Below are 20,224 nucleotides of genomic sequence, written 5' to 3' on the forward strand. Positions count from 1 at the left end.
AATGGAGGACCTTACTGAGAAATGATGAGCAAATGGATTATGTGATTGTACCTCAAAATTGGGACACAAACACCAAAGGGACACACGAGCCCAAATAATGAGGTAGTGATGAAGGATTTTTCTCCCAGAGGGACCTTTCTACATGCAAGAATTAGTCATGTCAATAGCATGGAGATCCACAGACACCTTCTTCCAATCAAGCCAGGGAACTGGCAGCTCCTGGGACAACAGGATTTCAGATTCCAAAGATCATCAGTCATAGAAGCAGGGACCTTGCCCAAGCTGTGAGAACTATGCAACATAGTTTGTTATCTGAGGTCTCAGTTATCTTCATCTGTATTTAAGAAAAGATGTAGACATTGCATGTACATCTTAAGAAGGCATCTGTCATCATACGGGCATTCCTACTGAGAACTGTGTGTGACAATGGACAGCTACAGGCGCATATGTAAGGTGTGGCAAATCCTTCTTATTTACAAGCAAGTACTGTTGTGGTTTCAAATTCTTGGAATCTTAACTTGGGATACAGATGTTGTTGGTAACGGTAACTGTGTAAACATACTGAGACAAAAAATTGACTGATGATAAAAGGTGAAGGATACTTGACTATTTTGGATGCTCTGCTGTTTATGCCTCTTGATTTATAAGGTCTTTTCTTTAAATTGCATTATGGAGTATGTACTGTTTGCAAAACTCTAGTTAAGGGTGAGTCAGCAGTTCCAAATTTACTTCCTTTTCAGGGGTTAAATAAGCACATATTTTAAAATATTTTCCAAGCTGAATCTTGGCAGAGGCATCCTCAGGGTTAGAGCGAATTCTTTAGAGAAGCCTGATGATGTGTTGTTTTCCTGTATCCCTATAAGTCTGGGGGTTTTATGTTTCTGTGTTTTTTTTTTAACTCTATAAAGTTGACTCACGGTGCTTTTGGGTTTAAGTCTTTGGAGTGAAGTGCAAAACAGCTGGTTTATTTCTTCTAGAAGATCTAATTATTATAATTGTGCACTGAATTCCCCCCCTAGCCCCTCATCTTGTTTCCAGGACTCAGAAAAGTATATGGATTTATTCTCTCTTTGGGAAGCAGATAGAGCTCTCATAGATGCTAGATGAAGGGGACAAGAAACTCTGCCTGTGGGCGGATTTAGATAAGCTGTGAGTGATCATTGGTCTTCTGTGCATATCAATAGAATTTTTTTGTGAAAATCTGGAGGAAGCATTGTCTGCACGCTCAAAGATTTAAAGGATGCCAGAATACCAATTCACATAACAGACAATTTCCCATAGCCCTAGTTGTGCCACAGCTGCTTTGCACAGGCCCTCAAGCACAAAGCACTCTTTAAGACCAGTCTAACCAACCCAACAGGATCACTTATGCTACAGCAGAAGAGGTATAGCCAGGGTAATGGGTCATGTTTGTGAGACTCTACACTCTGCTGATCCTGACTATGACAGGCTCCCCATCTGGGAATGCTGACAGCCCATATAACATAGAAACATTTTAGGCAATCTAAAGGCGGCTGTATGTTTAAGAGATTTGAAAGTTCTTCCAATGTTTATAAAACACGTGTTTCTTTTATGTAAGAGAATTTGAAATTTTATGCAAAAATGTGACTTCACGTGCAAAAATCTTTCCGATGGGTAAAACCACAAATCCACTGGGGACAGTGTATGTCAACCTCAATAAAGACTGGGTTAAAAGCAGGAGGTGTAATCAGTCACTCAAGGAGGCGGTTTTATCATCTCCACAGAACAAACTATGGATGTTCAAAAGGAAAAACTGTAAGTTAAATACATACATCAGACACATAGAATATTGAAGCCAAGCACAGAGGAACATTTTTGCGTTGTCCTCATCACCACAACTTTATTTTGATGACACATTTATGAAGACAGACTAGATTTTAGTGGGACTGTAGGATTGACCAAAATAAATGCAAAACAGTTCCAGACCAGAACTGGAAGCCAGACTACAAGAATCTCTCTGTCCTTTTGGGCTGAGTTTAAGTTAGATATTGGCAAATTTGACTTGGGAAGTGTTATTTGCTGTTTAATTCCCATACTAGACAAGCCATTGGCAAACCACATTATCAAAGTCTGAATCAGGACACATCATATTGTACAGACTATATCAAAACTTATGTAAGCACTAACAAGCTTACTACAATATTTTGAATACTTATTTTCTGACGTAAAAGACGGTTACTCACCTTTGTAACTGTTGTTCTTCGAGATGTGTTGCTCATATCCATTCCAGTTAGGTGTGCGTGCACCGTGTGCATGTTCGTCGGAAGGTTTTTACCCTAGCAACACTCAGTGGGTCGGCTGGGTTGCTCCCTGGAGTGGCGCCGTTATGGCGCCGGATATATACCCCTGCCAACCCAATGGCCCCTCAGTTCCTTCTTGCCGGCTACTCCAACAGAGGGGAAGGAGGGCAGGTTTGGAATGGATATGAGCAACACATCTCAAAGAACAATAGTTACAAAAGTGAGTAACTGTCTTTTCTTCTTTGAGTGCTTGCTCATATCAATTCCAATTAGGTGACTCCCAAGCCTTACCTAGGTGGTGGGGTCGGAGTGAGATGTCGCAGAATGTAAAACTGCTGATCCAAATGCTGCATCATCTCTGGATTGTTGTACCAATGCGTAATGTGATGCAAAGGTGTGAATTGATGACCAAGTAGCTGCCCGACATATCTCCTGGATGGGAACATGGGCCAGGAAGGCGGCAGATGAAGCTTGAGCGCGAGTAGAATGGGCGGTGAGGTGGCTAGTCGGAACGTGAGCCAAATCATAGCAGGCACGGATGCAAGACGTCACTCAAGATGAAATTCGCTGGAAGAAGACAGGCAGGACCTTCATCTGGTCTGCCATCGCTACAAAGAGCTGAGGCGACTTTCGAAAGGGCTTTGTTCTTTCGATATAAAAGGTGAGAGCCCTGTGGACATCTAGGGAGTGCAGCTGTTGTTCCCGATGCGACAAGTGCGGCTTCAGGAAGAAGACCAGAAGGAAGATGTCTTGATTGACATGAAAGGCGGACACCACCTTAGGGAGGAAGGCAGGGTGTAGTCGCAACTGCATCTTGTCCTTATGAAACACCGTATACGGGTCCGCTGTCAGGGCCTGAAGCTCGAATTCTCGCCTTGCCGAAGTAATGGCGATGAGGAAGGCTGTCTTCCAGGAGAGGTATAGCAGCGAGCAGGTGGCTAGTGGTTCGAAAGGAGCACCCATAAGCTTGGCTAGAACCAGACTGAGGTCTCAGGTAGGGGAAGGGCATCTAACCTGTGGGTACAAACATTCCAAGCCCTTGAGGAACCTTGAAACCATGAGCTGAGGGAAGACTGATCGCCCGTTCTCCCCTGGGTGGAAGGCGGAGATGACTGCCAGATGTACTTTTATGGAAGAGACTGCTAGGCCGTGTTCTTTCAGGGACCAGAGGTAGTCCAGGACAGTAGGAACTGGTACCTGCGTGGGGACAGTGTTACATTGAGCGCACCAGCAGGAGAAATGCTTCCACTTGGCCAGATATGTCAACCTAGTGGAAGGCTTCCTACTGCCCAAGAGTACCTGTTGGACCGAGGCAGAGCAACGTAACTCGGACCGGCTTAACCACACAGCAACCATGCTGTGAGGTGAAGGGACTGCAGGTCTGGATGGTGAAGTCTGCCCAAGTCCTGAGTTAAGAGATCCGGCCAGAGTGGTAGGGGAATTGGGTCTGCCACTGAGAGGTCGAACAACAGGGTGTACCAGTGCTGCCTCGGCCACGCTGCAGTGATCATGATCAGGTGGGTCCTGTCCCTGCAGAGCTTGAGGAGGACCCTGTGGACCAGCGGGAACGGTGGAAAGGCGTACAGTAGAAGGTTCCTCCACGATATCAGGAATGTGTCTGAGAGGGAGCCCGGGGAGTGCCCCTGGAAGGAGCAGAACACTTGGCATTTTCTGTTCTCGTGGGAGGTGAAGAGGTCTATGTGGGGAAAACCCCACTTCCGGAAAACAGAATGGATAACGTCCGGACTAAACGACCGCTTGTGAGACAGGAAGGATCTGCTGAGGTGATCTGCCAGAGTGTTCTGAACTCCTGGGAGAAAGGACACCACCAGATCGATTGAGTGGGCTATGCAAAAGTCCCAGAGCTGGATGGATTCCTGACAAAGGAGGGAGGAGCGTGCTCCGCCCTGCTTGTTTATGTAAAACATGGCCATTGTGTTGTCCGTGAGCACTGAAACACAATGGCCTTGGACAAGCTCTCGAAACACCTGGCACGCTAGACGAATCGCCCTCAGCTCCCGCACATTGATGTGTAAGGTTAGTTCTTGAGCTGACCAGAGGCCTGAGTGCGGCGGTCCTCGAGGTGGGCACCCCAACCCAGAGATGACGCGTCCGTGGTTAGGGCCATTGAAGGTTGCGGTGGAATGGCATCCCTACACAGACTAGAGTGGGGGTTAGCCACCAGGTTAGGGAGCCTAGAACATTCAGAGGAACAGTGAGTATTGAGTCCAGGCTGTCCTGGTCCGGCCGGTATACTGAGGCAAGCCAGGTTTGGAATGGATGGAGGCGTAGCCTGGCGTGTTTGGTCATGAAGGTGCAGGCAGCCATGTGACCTACTAGGCTGAGACAAGTGCGAGCCGACGTTGGGAAGGTTTGGAGGCCTTGAATAATTGTAGCCATCACTTGAAAACGAGGCTGTGGCAGGCAGGCTCTGGCCAGATTGGAATCCAGAATCGCCCCGATGAAGTCTATTCTCTGCGTGGGTATCAGAGTAGACTTCTCTATGTTGATCATCAGGCCTAGGCTCCTGAACAGGTCTTTGACGATGTACAGGTGATGTCTCACTTGTGACTCGGAGGTCCCTTGAATAAGCCAATCACCGAGATATGGTTAGACGGGCACCCGACGACACCTGAGGGAGGTGGCAACTACGGCCAAGCATTTTGTGAATACTCGCGGAGCCGTAGAAAGGCCAAATGGAAGGGCTGTGAACTGAAAATGTTGATGGTTGACCACAAAACAGAGGTACCGTCTGTGTGGTGGGTAAATTGCGATGTGGAAATATGAGTCCTTCATATCGAGGGCAGCGTACCAGTCTCCGGGATCCAAAGACGGGACAATAGTCCCCAGGGACACCATGAGGAACTTCAACTTTATCATGAATTTGTTGAGTCCTCGCAGGTCTAGGATCGGTCGTAGATCTCCCTTTGCCTTGGGGATTAGGAAATAGCGGGAATAAAACCCCTTGCCCATTAGGTCTTTTGGTACCTCCTTTATGCCTCCAATGGTTAGGAGCGACTGGACCTCTTGTAAGAGGAATTGCTCGTGAGAGGGGTCCCTGAAGAGGGAGGAAGAGGGAGGGTGGGAAGGTGGGGTTGAAACAATTTGAAGGTGGTATCCAACTCCACCATGCGCAGGACCAAACAATATGAAGTTAGCTAGGACCACGCAGGTCGGAAATGGGAGAGGGGGTTGTAAAAGGGAGGGGAAGGATCCAGGAAAACAACTGGTGGGCCATCCTCGGTCATCCCATCAAAAGTTCTGTTTGGGCCCCGCTGGTGGTTTAGGGGGAGCCTGATTTGGCCCCCCTGTAGGCCAGACTGCCTCCGTCGATTCCCTCGGCCATGCCTTCTGCTGAAGTCCTGTCGTGGCCTAGGCGGGGGGTAAGTACGATGAGGCTGGGGATGGAAGGTCCTGCGTTGGGTCACTGGTGTGTGCATCCCCAGTGAGCACATTATTATGTGAATATCCTTCAGACTTTGTAATCTGGGATCAGTCTTGTCTGAGAAGAGCCTCTGGCCTTCAAAGGGCAAGTCCTGAATGGTTTGTTGTAATTCAGGAGGAAGGCCTGATACCTGGAGCCAGGAGATATGCCTCATCGTTACTCCTGATGCCAGAGTCCTGGCAGCAGAGTCCGCTGCATCCAGAGAGGCTTGGAGGGAGGTTCTTGCCACCTTCTTACCCTCCTCAAGCAGGGCCGTAAATTCTTGTCAGGACTTCTGGGGAAGAAGCTCCGTAAATTTCTCCAAGGACGTCCACATGTTATAGTTATACCTACTTAGGAGGGCTTGCTGGTTTGCCACCCTAAGTTGAAGGCCCCCAGCCGAATATATTTTGCGGCCTAGGAGGTCCATGCGCCTAGCCTCCTTTGACTTGGGAGCAGGAGCTTGCTGGCCATGACGCTCCCTCTCGTTCACTGATTGAACTACTAGGGAATAAGGAGGTGGGTGTATATAGAGATACTCGTACCCCTTGGAGGGAACCATGTATTTTCCCTCTACTCCCCTGGCTGTGGGGGGGGATCGAGGCTGGGGATTGCCAAATAGTGTCCGCATTTGCCGGTATAGTGCAGATAAACGGCAGAGTCACTCTAGTAGGTGCGTCTGCAGATAGGATGTCCACTACTGGGTCCTCTATTTCAGGGACTTCCTCCACCTGCAGATTCATATTCTGCACCACTCGTCTCAAGAGGTCTTGATGGGCCCTTAAATCTATTGGGGGAGGGCCGGAGGAGGATGTTCCTGCCACAGTCTTGTCTGGTGAGGAGGAAAAGGAGAGGCCAGGGACAAAAGGGTCCTGTGGGGGCTCCTGTTCTTGAGGAGCGGCATCAGACTCAGATAGGACCACGAAGCCTCAGTCGTACCCACGGGGGAAGGCGGTTTACGGTTGTCTCTGGTGACCGGTGTTCTGACAGGGCAGACCATGGTGCAACTGAGGGAGCATTTTGGGCTTGGTGGTACGCCCACAATGTCCAGAAAGACCACTGATGGGGTCCTTGCTCGTGGCCCTGGCTCTCAGGGAATACATGGCTGGGACATTGGAGTCATGATCCTGTGGATAGGAAACGCTACCAGCCTGTGATGACACCGAAGTGTGTCTCGACAGCCAAGGTGGTGCTGATAGACCCTGAAAGGGAGCTACGTCTCGGGTTGGTCTTTCCCAGGACGGCACCGGGGAGCGGTACCAGGAACTGTAACGGTACCGTGAGCGAGACCGGGACCTGCGACCGTAGCGGTGCCAGGAGGTCGACCGGGATCTCGAGTCCCTTCGCCTGAATGTGCGGTGCCGTGGACGGTGCTGGGAGTTGGATCAGTACCGGGAGTATCTGCCAGGCGAACGGGAGGCGGAGCGGTGCCGCGAGTGCGACCGGTACTGCAATGGAGAGCGGTGCTGGGACTGCGAGTGGTGCCAGGAGTGGGATCGGCATGATTGAGAGCGCCAGTGAGACCGAGATCTTGAACGACATCTCTCTGTGGGTCCGACAGAGGGCGGCCTCACCAAGGCAGGTTTCCCAATGGATTAGATGACCCGCACCGACGGTACCAGGGGTTGAGGCCGTGCGGTCTCCATCATGGCTATCAGCTCTCTTGCCATGAAGAAGGTCTCCGGTGTAGATGGGAGAGCAAGCTCAACCACAGCGTGAGCTGGGGAGATTTCAGGCACCGGATTCAACGGCCCTTGCAGGACCAGAATCAACAGCGCCTCACTCAGCGGTGTCGCACTCAGCGGTGCTGCAGCAGATGACGGTGCCGGGCGATCCGTCTTCAAAGGGCGCTCCTTTTGCGGTGCAGATGGTGCCAATGCAGCTCAAGTGCTGTGTTGCTTCTTGGGCCACGGGGACAGAGAGCAATGCTGAGCAGATCTCGGTGCCGGTGAGGGTTGGTACCATGGCTCCTTCGCAGCACCGGAGCGGTCCAGAGCCGAAGGAGCACTCCTCACCGATACAGGCTGCTGAGCGCTCGGTACCGACGTTGCAGGGCTAAGTGCTGCCTCCATGAGGAGGCGTTTCAGTCGAAAGTCCCGCTCCTTCTTCGTCCTCGGTTTAAAATGACTTACAGATGCGGCACTTGTCAGGAAGGTGGGATTCCCCTAAGCACTTGAGGCAGGAGTTTGAATCCCGGTGACCTGGGCATGAGCCCGGCACCAGGGTGGAGGAAAGGGGCTAATCCCCAATCCCCTCTCAACTATGTACACTAACTATATATACACAACAACTAACACTGACTATAACTGTAAACACTCAAACTATAAACACAATTAACAGGAAAGAACTACGAGTAGCTAGGGAAGTGGAGATCAGCAAAGCCGTGCTCCACAGCTCCAACGACCATCACGGGCAGTAAGAAGGAACTGAGGGGCTGTTGGGTCGTCAGGGCTATATATCCGGCATCATAACGGGGCCACTCCAGGAGGCGACCCAGTCGACTCACCGAGTGTTGCTAGGGTAAAAATCTTCCGACAAACGTGCACGCGGCGCGCGCACACCTAAGAAATTTGTGTTTTATGGCACAGAAGCTTTGACTAGAATTAGGATTGAACCAGAACCCCAGAGCTGAACTCCCCTGCATGGGATCCAAACTGCACAATTGGTCCTTATCTCTAGAACAGGTTGAACCAAAAGCACAAACACCAGAACCTTGCCCCATACCAAATATGTGAAGAATTCAGACCCGGACGCATATTCTGTGCCTTGGGCCAATCTCTTGTTTTAACTAGTACACAGATGTTCATCTTATTAGAAAACATACGGTGGTTGTGATACCAATACTGGAATAGTGCACCCAGCTCTGGTATCCACACTTAAAAATGGTATTGAAAAATTGGCGAGGATGCAGAAGACAGCCACCAAATTGACATGGGGGCTGGAAAATTGCCTTTCAGCGAGAGAGCTCAATCTGTTTAGCTTATAAAAAAAATTCAGAGGTGATTACAGTGTATAATTTATCTTAACTGGGAGAAAAATACCAGGTACCAAAGGACTCTAATCTAGTAGACAAAGGCATAACAAGAATTAATGGAAGGAAGCTGAAGCCAGTCAAATTCAAAATAGAAATAATAGTTTTTTTTTAACTGACAGAGATATTAACCATTGGAACAAACCACCAAGGTAAGTGATGGAGTTTCCATCTCTTGATTTTTTTCAGAGCAGGACTCCATGACTTTCTGAAAGATGTGCGTCAGTCAAACATACACTACTGGGCTTAATACAGAGCTAACTGGGTGACATTCTAAGGGCTTCAACATACAGAAGATCAGACTAGAATCACTAGATAATTTAATGTCTAAATTGCAACTAGGTGCCTGTGGCTGGCCTGTGCCAGCTGGGTCGGGCTTACGCTAAGGGGCTGTTAATAGCAGCATAGACATTCTGGATCAGGTTGCAGCACAAGCTCTGGGACCTTCCCACCTTGCAGGGTTCTAGAGCTCAAGCTCCTGCTCAAGCCCCAATGTCTACATTCCACTACATGCATCCTACGAAGTGGGTATTCACCCACGAAAGCTTATGCTCCATTACGTCTGTTAGTCTATAAGGTGCTACAGGACTCTTTGCTGTAATATCTACATTGCAATAAAACAGCCCTTAGCCTGACTGCCTGAGTCAGCTGGCACAGGCTAGCCATGGGTTTTTAACTGCAGTTTCTGAGTTTCTGAGTAAGGCTCAGTCCTGCAAAGCTTTACTCATGTGAATTATGTCGGCTTAATTGAGTAAAGGCTTCACAATGACATCTTTGATTTGTGAAGTTTCTAAAGAAAGTTCAGAATCCTTTGGGAGGCAAAGCATTATATGCATAACTATTATTACATTCGACTATCATAATGTGTGGTAGGGAAGTACCACAATTTTCTATTGTGTTGTGGCATTAAGAAAGCAAAATATTAAGTGGATAAACTTGCAAGTAATTCCTATATATTACATTCATAATTTGCTCATATTTGTATGAAGTCACAGTAAAAATTCATAGGGTATAACAGATGGGCAGCAGTGAGATACAAAAAAAAATATGTTTGGTGAAATCACAATCCTGCAAAATTAAGAGTGGTTTATGATTTCTCTTACATCTCCAGATGCAATTTTCTCCATCATGGCACTGCTGTTAATATGTATTGTTTCTAATGAGAGAAAATGCAAAGATTTCTCTTCTCTGGAAGAAATTAATTTGGAGCTAGCTTTCCTCCTAGGTATCAGATTAAGATCACTTGATTTCTAATTGATAGTTATGCATATGCAGGTAGCAAAAGCCTTAATGGGGGATGATTTCCAAAGGCACAAATGGGGGTTAGGTGCCCAGATGCCTTTGAAAATCTAACTGTCAATCACATTCCTGTAAAAGCTATGTATTCTGCTTATCACATACACCCACACAGTGGCAGCTCCAGGCACCAGCGCTCCAAGTGCATGTCTGGGGTGGCAAGCCACGGGGAGCGCACTGCCCGTTGCTGTGAGGGCGGCAGTCAGGCTGCCTTTGGTGGCTTGCCTGCGGGAGGTCCACCAGTCCCGTGGATTCGGTGGCAGGTACACCGAATCTGCGGGACCGGCAGACCTCCCGCAGGCAAGCCCCCAAAGGCAGCCTGACTGCTGTGTTTGGGGCGGCAAAAAAGCTAAAGCCGCCCCTGCACCCACAGCAGAATATTTCTTATTGACCTACCAATCAAGTCTCTTTTCAGATGGCTTTCAGCTCAAACATGGATCATCAACAAGCAGAAAAAAAAGTCAGCTAAAAACTGTGTTCCCCTCTTCCTTCCCTCAAAAGACAGGGTAAGTTATGAGCTTCCAAAATTTTCTAGTTTTCTTTCTCTATGTTCCTCTTAAAACAGCTTATCTGTTGGGGCTGGTCTTCCAAAACTAAGTGTCCTACTGCTAAGGATAGTAAAACTCAAGAGGCTGGAGGAATAGTTCCAAGATATATTGCTAAAAGGAACGCAACTACAATACGCCACTGGGCATTAGTTTTGAATGACCAGTTCTTATAACTAGACTTAACAAGTAATATTTCAGCAATCTTCAGAAAGAATTGGGGTGAAATCCCCACCCCACTAAAGTTAAGGGGAATTTTACCATGGACTTCAGTGATGTCAGGATTTTACCCAAGGTATGCAACAACTGAAGTTCATTAAGGAGAGTAATTAATAGAGGAAACCATTGTTCCCGCGAGAATAACATAATTCCTTGTCCCATTGGTAATTTGGCAAGTTGTTACTCAGCTTCCTGCATCTCTTTCCTGGATTTGCTACCAACAACAGAAAGCTTCAAGGAATGACATGCAAAAGACGGCTGAGCAGCTCCTAACATTTTCAGCATCGACACCATCATGCGGAAATTAGTGATAAACCAACTCTAAAGCCTAATATATGAAGTATGTTGGTCATGTGCACGTAGTCACGAAGACACAGTCTAAATGGCTGCATAAAAGGGACCTATATTATTTGGGAGTTAAAGATCTGCTTTCTCACTTCATGGCAATACTTTTATATGCAGATGTTATTTGGGGCTCAGCCACATTTGAAACTCCTTTGCTACATCTACTAAGATATATTTACAATAGTGCAGACTCTCCCCCTCCACCCTGAGATTACCACAGTTTTACATGCTCCTGCTGCATTAAGGAGTAGTGGACCGAGCTCTGTGTTCTACCTCTACGCAGGACACAGCCCTGTCTTCTTGTTCCGCTGCTGCCATATAAAGAAACAGCTACAAACTGTACTTGGGAGTTACAAACACCAGAATTACGAACTGACCAGTCAACTGTACACCTCATTTGGAACCAGAAATAGGCAACCAGGCAGCAGCAGAGATAAAAATAAACAGTAAATACAGTACAGTTGTGATAAATGTAAACTACTAAAAAATAAAGGGAAAGCAGCATTTTTCTTCTGCATAGTTAAGTTTCAAAGCTGTATTAAGTCAATGTCCAGTTGTAAACTTTTGAAAGAGCCACCATAATGTTTTGGGCAGAGTTGCCAAACAGCCTCCATTTCTGAAGCGTTGGTAACTCTAAGGTTCTAGTGCAGCTAGCGAGCGAATGGTGGCATTGTGACTTGAGTAGCAAGTCAACCAGCCTTTCCAATTCAACTACATTAGAAATGAGTATACCCCAAAGTCTCCACATGTGAGTACTTTCCCCTGATGAATTCTGGGGAAGTTTGGATCTCTGGCTCCACTTTGTGGTTAGACTCAACTCCAAATTTGCATACCACAGTCCTATTTAGTGACATGAAGTAGGACCTTTTTTCGAGGTCACAAAACACCAATTCACTTAATTGTTAAAAAAGAAAAAAACAAGACAACAAGACCTTATTGTGCATCTTCTGGTCACTAGTTTTGCAATAAATCTATGGCCATCAAAAGAAGTGCAGAACTGATAGTACCTTTCTTCTGCAACACATACAACAGACAGACAGACAGACTTTGGGAAATAATCCAGATAAAAATGCACCAAATCATATTATGGTTTTATTGCATGAGTAATTTGAGTGGACAGTAAGGTCCAAATATATAAATCCTTCAAATATGAAGACATCACCTTATGAATGTATTTAATATGTTACCCACTCTCAGATGATAGAAGTTAGAGATGAACAAAACCTACTAAAACATAGAGACCTTACCCCGTGTGAGAGCAAGGGCCCTTTAATCACTCATGCAGACTGAGATTTTTCCAAGTAAACACTCTTAAATAAAAAATCTTTTCTGCAAAAAGACAAGAGGCAGTTGATTCTTTGGTTTACTAGCCATTTGAAAAGCTGAGTTCTTTTTTGGGGGGTTACTTATGAGGAAAGGCTGAGGGAATTGGGCTTATTTAGTCTGCAGAAGAGAAGAGTGAGGGGGGATTTGACAGCAGCCTTCAACTACCTGAAGGGAGGTTCCAAAGAGGATCGAGCTAGGCTGTTCTCGATGGTGGCAGATGACAAAACAAGAAACAATGGTCTCAAGTTGCAGCAGGGGAGGTCTAGGTTGGATATTAGAAAACACTATTTCACTAGAAGGTTGGCGAAGCACTGGAATGGGTTCCCAGGGAGATGGTGCAATCTCCATCCTTAGAGGTTTTTAAGGTCCACCTTGACAAAGCCCTAACTGGGATGAATTAGTTGGGGTTGGTCCTGCTTTTGAGTAGGGGTTGGATTAGATGACCTCCTGAGGTCTCTTCCAACCCTAATCTTCTATGATTTTAATGGAACAGAAAAGGAATGGGGGGGGGGCATAGAGAAAAAACCTATAGTACCTCTGAGCAGCCCTTTCCCCTTAGTGTCTCACACAGCAATGAGGATTCAGATGTGACTAGAGAAGCCATCTCGCTATTCACTATGGTTTTGACTTGTGCCCTCAATTCCCATGCCAATATCTGAGATTGCTTCTGCTTTAACAATTTCAACTTGCTTGGCACATGCTACTTTGCTGGTTTGGCTGTTTTACTTCTCAGGGCAGTGGAACTTTTATACAGAAAATAGTTAAGTGTACGTAAGAGTCTATATGAAACGGTCTGGGAAATTGGAAGCAAAAAAGAAGCACTGTTGTAATGCAGGAATTTGATGCAGAATTAGGTTTAGCTGTACTTCCTTTCCCCTGTTGACATAATTTCTGCTCTCTGCTCGTTTTGAAGCATTTCTTGTCCAGAGACACACACACACAACAAAAATGGGCAATAGTGTGGTATACAACAGCTGCAGGAGCTTTTGGGTTATTTCTATTTCTACAGCACACATAGATTTTGTATTGAGTTTTGCTGGAACCTTGTCATCACTATGAAGATGAAATGCAAAAGAGCCCTTCACTTTTGTTTCAAAGCTGGATATTTAAGGGCCAGTTCCTGAGTACACTCAACACCAACCTGACTCTCTAACAAACATTGTTTCCGTGTTACTTGAGATATACAGCTGCACAGCTGATATCTGACCAGCTCCTTTAATAAGAAGCGGAGTCTACAGCTATAGTCATGAGATCTTCCTGAAACAGTTGTTAGCTTGTCTATGGAAAAAAGGGAAATACAACACAGTGTAGATAAAATGCTAGCTTAACTTCATGCATTCTTTACTGGACTGCATAAAGACAACATAACTCCAAAGACAACATAACTCCTGATCTCTCCAATTGCTTTCCCAAGAAGAGTCTGCTCCAGAACTTCTATTTTGAGTGAAGACTCTGACTTATTTTACACAATACATTGTCCATCTCTTTCCTTCACCCTGTTGAGCAGAATAAACAGCAAATTAAAAAAAGAAACCCATCAAGAGAGCCCTTAGCTTCCAGCCCGTAGGGCTCAATCTTGCAAGCATTTTAATGTCTCCTGATTGGTGCTCAGTACACTCAACTTCCATTGAACTCGATTGCTCATTTACCATAGTTACAGAAAAGAGAAGCAAGTTGAAAACAGAAATAGAAAATCCTTCAGTGACTGTTTCCAAATACACAATTGGCTGGCATCAGAGCCAGAGTAGAAAGCAACTACACTTTACAAAAGAATGTTACAGCAATGCACCATTTTTTGTACCAGCGCTGTTGCAGGTTATTAGTGTGTTGAACGACGGTCACAGAACGACATTTTCTAATGAGAGTCTCCAGGTGACTGTAATTCTGGGAATCATGTCACAGTATCAGACCTTCAAGTACTGCCCTCTGCTGGGGTTCCTTCCATATGATATTTGGTAACGGACATGCCCAAAAGTCGGTCAGAGACTGGACAAACATACACAAAAATTCACACACATGAAATGGCAGTCTCTACCCGCTTCTCAGGAAAGAGACACCAACAAGTTCTCACATCACTAAAGTTTCATCACTTTTACAAAATGTATTTCATTGCACCAATGTAATCATAGACAATTCGTGTAGCAGCACCACTTACCCAGACTGCCTTCAGACCAGCTGCTGCCTCAGTTTCCCCTCACATTGGTTAGATATTCCAGCCTTCGTGCACAGTTTGGTTGTTGCAGGGACTTAGCCCTCTGGTTGTCAGAAGAGAAAAGCCCACCTCTTCTAGGGTATCAAAGTTCAAATGGATTCCATATCCACAAGAGTTTTCTGCTCCCACCTGAGAGGTGGAGCCCTTCCTTCCTGAGAGGCTGTCTTCTTTTTCAAAAGAGTCTTCCACCCCTCCCCAGGGCCGTGCTCAGTCTCTCCCACTCCTTTAGAGTGTGCTGACTCACAAGGCTGCTCTTTCTGGACTCAGTCTCCGTCCAGCTCACCCCCCCCCTCAAAGTTAACACAGGGAATTTCTGTCAGAGCCTTTCCATTTTCCCCTCCCTGGCCCTATTTGGAGTCAACATTCCATTTCACTGAGCTCTTGCTGGCCTTTATAAAAGCCAAGCGCTCTTCATCTGGCCCTACCGCTCAAATGGAATGCTGCTAATCAGTCACAGGTGGGGCTAGGTGCTGTGACCCCACGTGCCAGGTTCCAATGCCACTCCCTGAAATGTGGCCTGGCTGCCCCTCTCTCATAACAGAGGGGTGGCTGGGTGAAATCTGAATGGTGCTGTGATCCCATGTGCCAGGTCACAACACCTGGAGTGGGGAGTCTGGCCCAGTCCTGCAGGACAGGAGCTGCAGTTTCAGGGGGAAGTGCTGAGCAAACATGCCCTCCAGTCCCCTCATGCTCTCCTCTGCACCAGGCCGGGATTAGGGTTGCGGTGCCAGAATGAAGGGTGCTGCTGCAGGCGGTCAGCAGGGCAAGGAGGTGGCAGTGTAGTCTACAGCAGAGATTCGCAACCTTTTTCTCTCTGAGGCTCCCGCAACGTGCTATAAAAACTCCATGGCCCACCTGTGCCACAACTGATTTTCTGCATATAAAACTCAGGGCCAGCATTAGGGGATATCAAGCAGGGCAATTGCCCAGGGCCCCACACAAAAGGGCCCTCAGTGAACCTAAGTTGCTCAGGCTTCAGCCTCGAGTGGCAGGGCTCAGGGACCTGGGCTCCAGCCCCATGCAGTGGGGCTTCGACTTTCTGCCATGGGCCCCAGTGAGTAGGTGACCAGACAGCAACTGTGAAAAAACAGGACAGGGGGTGGGGAGTAATAGGCGCCTATATAAGAAAAAGTCCCCAAAAACAGGACTGTCCCTTTAAAAATGGGACATCCGGTCACCCTATCAGTGAGTCTGATGCTGGCCTTGCTTAGCGGACCCCCATAACCTGATAGCAGCCCCCCAGGGGGGCCCAGACCCTGGTTAGGAACCACTACAGCACCTATTGAGTAGGGAGGTACCATCAATGACGCATTGTTCCCCTGGTTGCAAAACCTTACTCCACTACTGGCTGGGCCTCACTTTAGCTTCTTCCTTCTAGCTGCAGCAGTCCCTGCTTTGGTTTCTTCTGTTCATAGGGCTGGAGTCTCTAACAGGTTCCACTGTGCAGTTTTCCTCCAAGGCCACATGGTGAGGGGACAAAGGAAGGCGGCACCTGGGTCTTAGTGCCCCCAGAGTTTGTGGGTAAAGTCTCCCCTGTACAGCTCTGGATCCAGGAGAAGCTGGAGAGAGGCGTAGCCCCAGCTGAGCCTTGTTTTACACACACACACACACACACACACACACACACACACACACACACACACACACACACACACACACACACACACACACACACACACACAGTGCAGCAGTCCTACTGGCTAGATTCTCTGCCTGACTCCTTTCTGCAATGCACAGATACTATGCTTCTTCAGATTCAGAACAAACACAGGTAGGTTTGACGTAATAGGACCTTAGGAGGTAGGATCTTGGATTCTAAAATGGGAGTAGTGCTGTAAAGTAGATATGATTCATTAAATGACTGCAGCTCCCTCCCCCATAGTCTATGATTAACCTGTATGTTTATGCAAGCTAAATAATTGTAAATTTAAAGTAACATAATTAGTCCTCCAAAAAGAAAGATTACCCAGCAGGGTTTCATACTAAATTCTGACACTAGTTTATTTTATAGAATTTATAACTTCAAACACCCAATACAGTGCCTCTGTCTGGCTGAATCATACTGCAAATGCTCATGTGGGAGTGCAACAAGTGCAAAATCTAAACAGAACTCATGTGGCTGCTGACTTTGTTTGAACAGAGAAGGGGAGAAAGAACAAATGGTTCAGCAAAGCTTGATATCTGTCAACGTCAAGCTAAACTCTGAATTTCCAAAAAGCCCTGTTACGTGAAACTCTGGAACATGCCCGGCTCTGATCTAATTGTCACTGAAAGGTTCCCATTGACTACACAGAGCTGAGGGTGCTCATAGAAACTGAGAATCAGGTTAACATCAGCAGTATAATGGCGACTTCATGTAAATGAGAATGTGGCCCATAGCTTTGCTAAGTATCCCCATGATACATCAATGCACTATTGTTAAAAAAGCAAATAAAGATAAGAAAATGGGCCAAGTTTACCATTGGCATAAGCAGGCACAAGTTGGCTTCAACAGAATTACCACCATTTATGCCAGTGGCTAAATATTTTTAAAGTAAAAGCAAAACAAATACACACCATAAATGCACTATAAAATTGGATAGCTGTTTTGAAATACAGTGTAGATACTTACTTAAACTTCCGGCATGGTCAGCAATATAACTCAAATAACTCAAATCAGAGCATTTAGAAAGAAAACCATATTAGTAGAGTAAAATATTAATACTCCTTTCCAGTATTATAAATCCAGCCAACTGAGCCCATAAGTGTTTTTGACCATGTTATTACTATCTGTAAAAATGCATAAAGTAGTTAATTTATGTATAGAACTCCTTCCAAGAGATAGAAAGGTGAAATCCTTGTGTAATATTACTCTCATGGAGTGTTTTATTAAAGCAGAAGAGAGACAGAGAGATTTGGGCCCAATTGTTTTTTTTTAAAGTTATGGGTGCTTCTCTTTTCATTTTTGTTGCTTCCCTGGGTGTGTATTAGAACAGATCTATTGGCTGCATGGTTCATGGTTTGAAAAACATCCAAAATACACAATGGGAGGGGTTTGGTTCTAGGAAAACTTGAACGTGCATTTCAGACCCAACACTGGAATTTTCTTCGTAGCTACAGATAGGATTGGGAATAAATATTATGCACAAGACTGTAACATAGGCATTGCCATTCTAGATCAGATCATTGGCCTATTGTGACACAGAGGGCTCTTGGGCAAAGGGTCCCTTGTTCCACACAAGCTCATTACTAATGTCTCAGACCTAACAAATTCACTACACCAATTAAGTCTTGCAGGGTATTTATCTATAGGAAGTAATATGTAAGGAATCCACAGAAAGCTCATAACTATCGAGACTCAATCACTATGAGATGTACGTATGCGTAATATTTAAGGAAGAATATAAACTATACTGAAAATATATTTTTGATCTTGGAGTAAAAGTTAGTCACCGGGGGATTTTGGGAATGTCTACACAGCAAATAAAAACCCATGGCTGGGCCATGCCAGCTGACTCAGGTTCAGGCTGGGGGGCTATTTCTTGCTGTATAGACTTCTAGGCTCAGGCTGGCACCTGAGCTCTGGGACTCTCTCATCCCGCATAGTCCTAGAGCAGCATTTCTCAAATAATACCACAAGGGTTTTTTCCTGCAGCTAGGACAGTCTCCTGGGCAGAGATGGAGGAGGGGCCAAAGCAGAGGCCCCTCACTGCAGCGCCCAGAAGCTCCAAGGGTGGGCTTCAGCCCCATCCTCACCTATCTTCAGCCACGGAGCTCCGGGGGTGGGCTTTAGACCTCCTCCCCTGGCTCAGCTAGAGGCTCTGGGGGTGGGTTTCAGCCCACTTCAGCCTTGGGGCTCTGTAGATGGGCTCCATGCTCCAGCCCTCCTCCCCTGGCTCCAGCTGTAGATCTCTGACTCTGGGCTTCATTAGAGCTGTCCTTACCGGGCGCCATTGTCAAAAGGCAGGGAGTGGGGTGAGCCTGGGGTGTGAGGCCGCAGAAGGGAGCTCAGGGCAATGGGGGAGGGGGGGAGGAGCAGTGGGGTCTAGGGGGTGGGGGAAGCAGCAGAGGCCAGGGCACCAAAATACAACCTTACACTATTTTTATTATTGAGTCTGCCAAAAAAAACCTTACATAAATAAATTACAATGATTTGGACATGGATTTGTGCATATTTATTTATTTTTTCCTAAAGTTAATTAAGTATTTTAGGAAAATTTGTCAGAACAGCCACCAGGAAGAATTAGTGGCTGCACTCTGAGGCCACCAAACATTTTGTTGTGCGAACCCCTGTCCTAGAGCCTGGGCTTCAGCTCGAGCCTGGAAGTCTACACAGCAATGAAACAGCCCTGCAGCCCAAGCCCTGCAAGCCCAGTTCAGCTGTGGATGTCTAGTTGCTGTGTAGACATACCCAATATGTCTTGGCGATGGCCCATTCAAACAGAAAGAAGCTGTCACTCTCTTCCCTGGTTACCCAGTCATGTAATGCAAGGCTCAATTGTTCAGTTTTACTCCATCCTAAGACTATCAGTGGAAAACCAGAAGAGACAACTGCAAACAATCAAAGCCATTAGGAGGTTAAAAAAAACAAAAACAAAAAAAACAAGGGACAGGGATTGTCCTATTAATAGAAATGATAGACTGTTTCCGTATAACACTGAGTGGGAAGAGGCATTCTGCATCTATTCACTGAGGAAACATCTTGTGGAGAGGAGGTGTTTTTCATGAAAGTTTGGATGCTGGTTCCTGTGAAGCCAGACAGCTCTGCAACAGACTGAACTTAGGGAAAAAAACTAATCTATTAGATAGGAAAGGTTTATTGATAAAATGCAGGCTCTAGTACACATTTTAGGATTTTGTTTTGTATTGTAACCATTTGTTCCCACCACTCTCTTTTTTCCTTGTAGAATCTTTCTTAAATAAATCTTTTATTGTAAGTGCTCACAATCGCTGTGTGATTTTACAGGAGCAGAGATTTAAGGTAAAACTAGTAAACTGGTACACTGGTCCTTTAGGGGTAGGGGGTCTGGGATTTCTGTGAGCAGCCAGTATCAGGGGCTAGATATCACAAGGGAATGCTTTAAAGGGACCCAGGGGCTGGGATAGGCCAGTGAAGAGTGTCTGAGTGGCTAACAGTCTGGCGGTGTTCGGGAGCTAACACTTAGGGCTGGTCTACACTACGGAGGAAAATCGATCTTAGATACGCAACTTCAGCTACGTGAATAACGTAGCTGAAGTCTAAGTATCTAAGATCGAATTACTCACCGTCCTCATGGCGCGGGATCGATGTCCGTGGCTCCCCCTGTCGATTCCACAACTCCGTTCGGGATAGTGGAGTTACGGAATCGATATAAGCGCGTTCGGGGATCGATATATCGCGTCTAGATGAGACGCGATATATCGATCCCCAAGCAATCGATTGCTACCCGCCAATACGGCGGGTAGTGAAGACATACCCTCAGACACCATGAGCAAAGCTACTTCTTGCTAGAGAGGCAAGAGGTAACGAGGTGACTCGCAGTCCTAGGTACCGTGAGAATGGTCATACTCATATAGCCCCGTATCCCTGTCCTTGACAGTGTCCCA

General features: G+C 46.4%; 2 protein-coding genes across 2 annotated transcripts in view; one reads left to right on the plus strand and one right to left on the minus strand.

Annotated features, from left to right (window-relative positions):
• Positions 1-20,224, plus strand: part of LOC127052012 (uncharacterized) — a 584,770-nt gene that overhangs the window by 33,366 nt on the left and 531,180 nt on the right. The window lies entirely within an intron of this gene.
• The window catches only part of SBF2 (SET binding factor 2), a 588,450-nt gene continuing 581,314 nt past the window's right edge, over positions 13,089-20,224 (minus strand). Inside the window, exon 42 of the mRNA XM_050954979.1 lies at positions 13,089-13,943. Within this exon, the coding sequence (XP_050810936.1) occupies positions 13,905-13,943 (39 nt within the window). The 3' untranslated portion in view covers positions 13,089-13,904. The remainder of the gene's footprint in view (positions 13,944-20,224) is intronic.

The sequence above is a fragment of the Gopherus flavomarginatus genome, chromosome 5, assembly GCF_025201925.1.
Source record: "Gopherus flavomarginatus isolate rGopFla2 chromosome 5, rGopFla2.mat.asm, whole genome shotgun sequence".
Taxonomy (NCBI): Eukaryota; Metazoa; Chordata; order Testudines; family Testudinidae; genus Gopherus; species Gopherus flavomarginatus.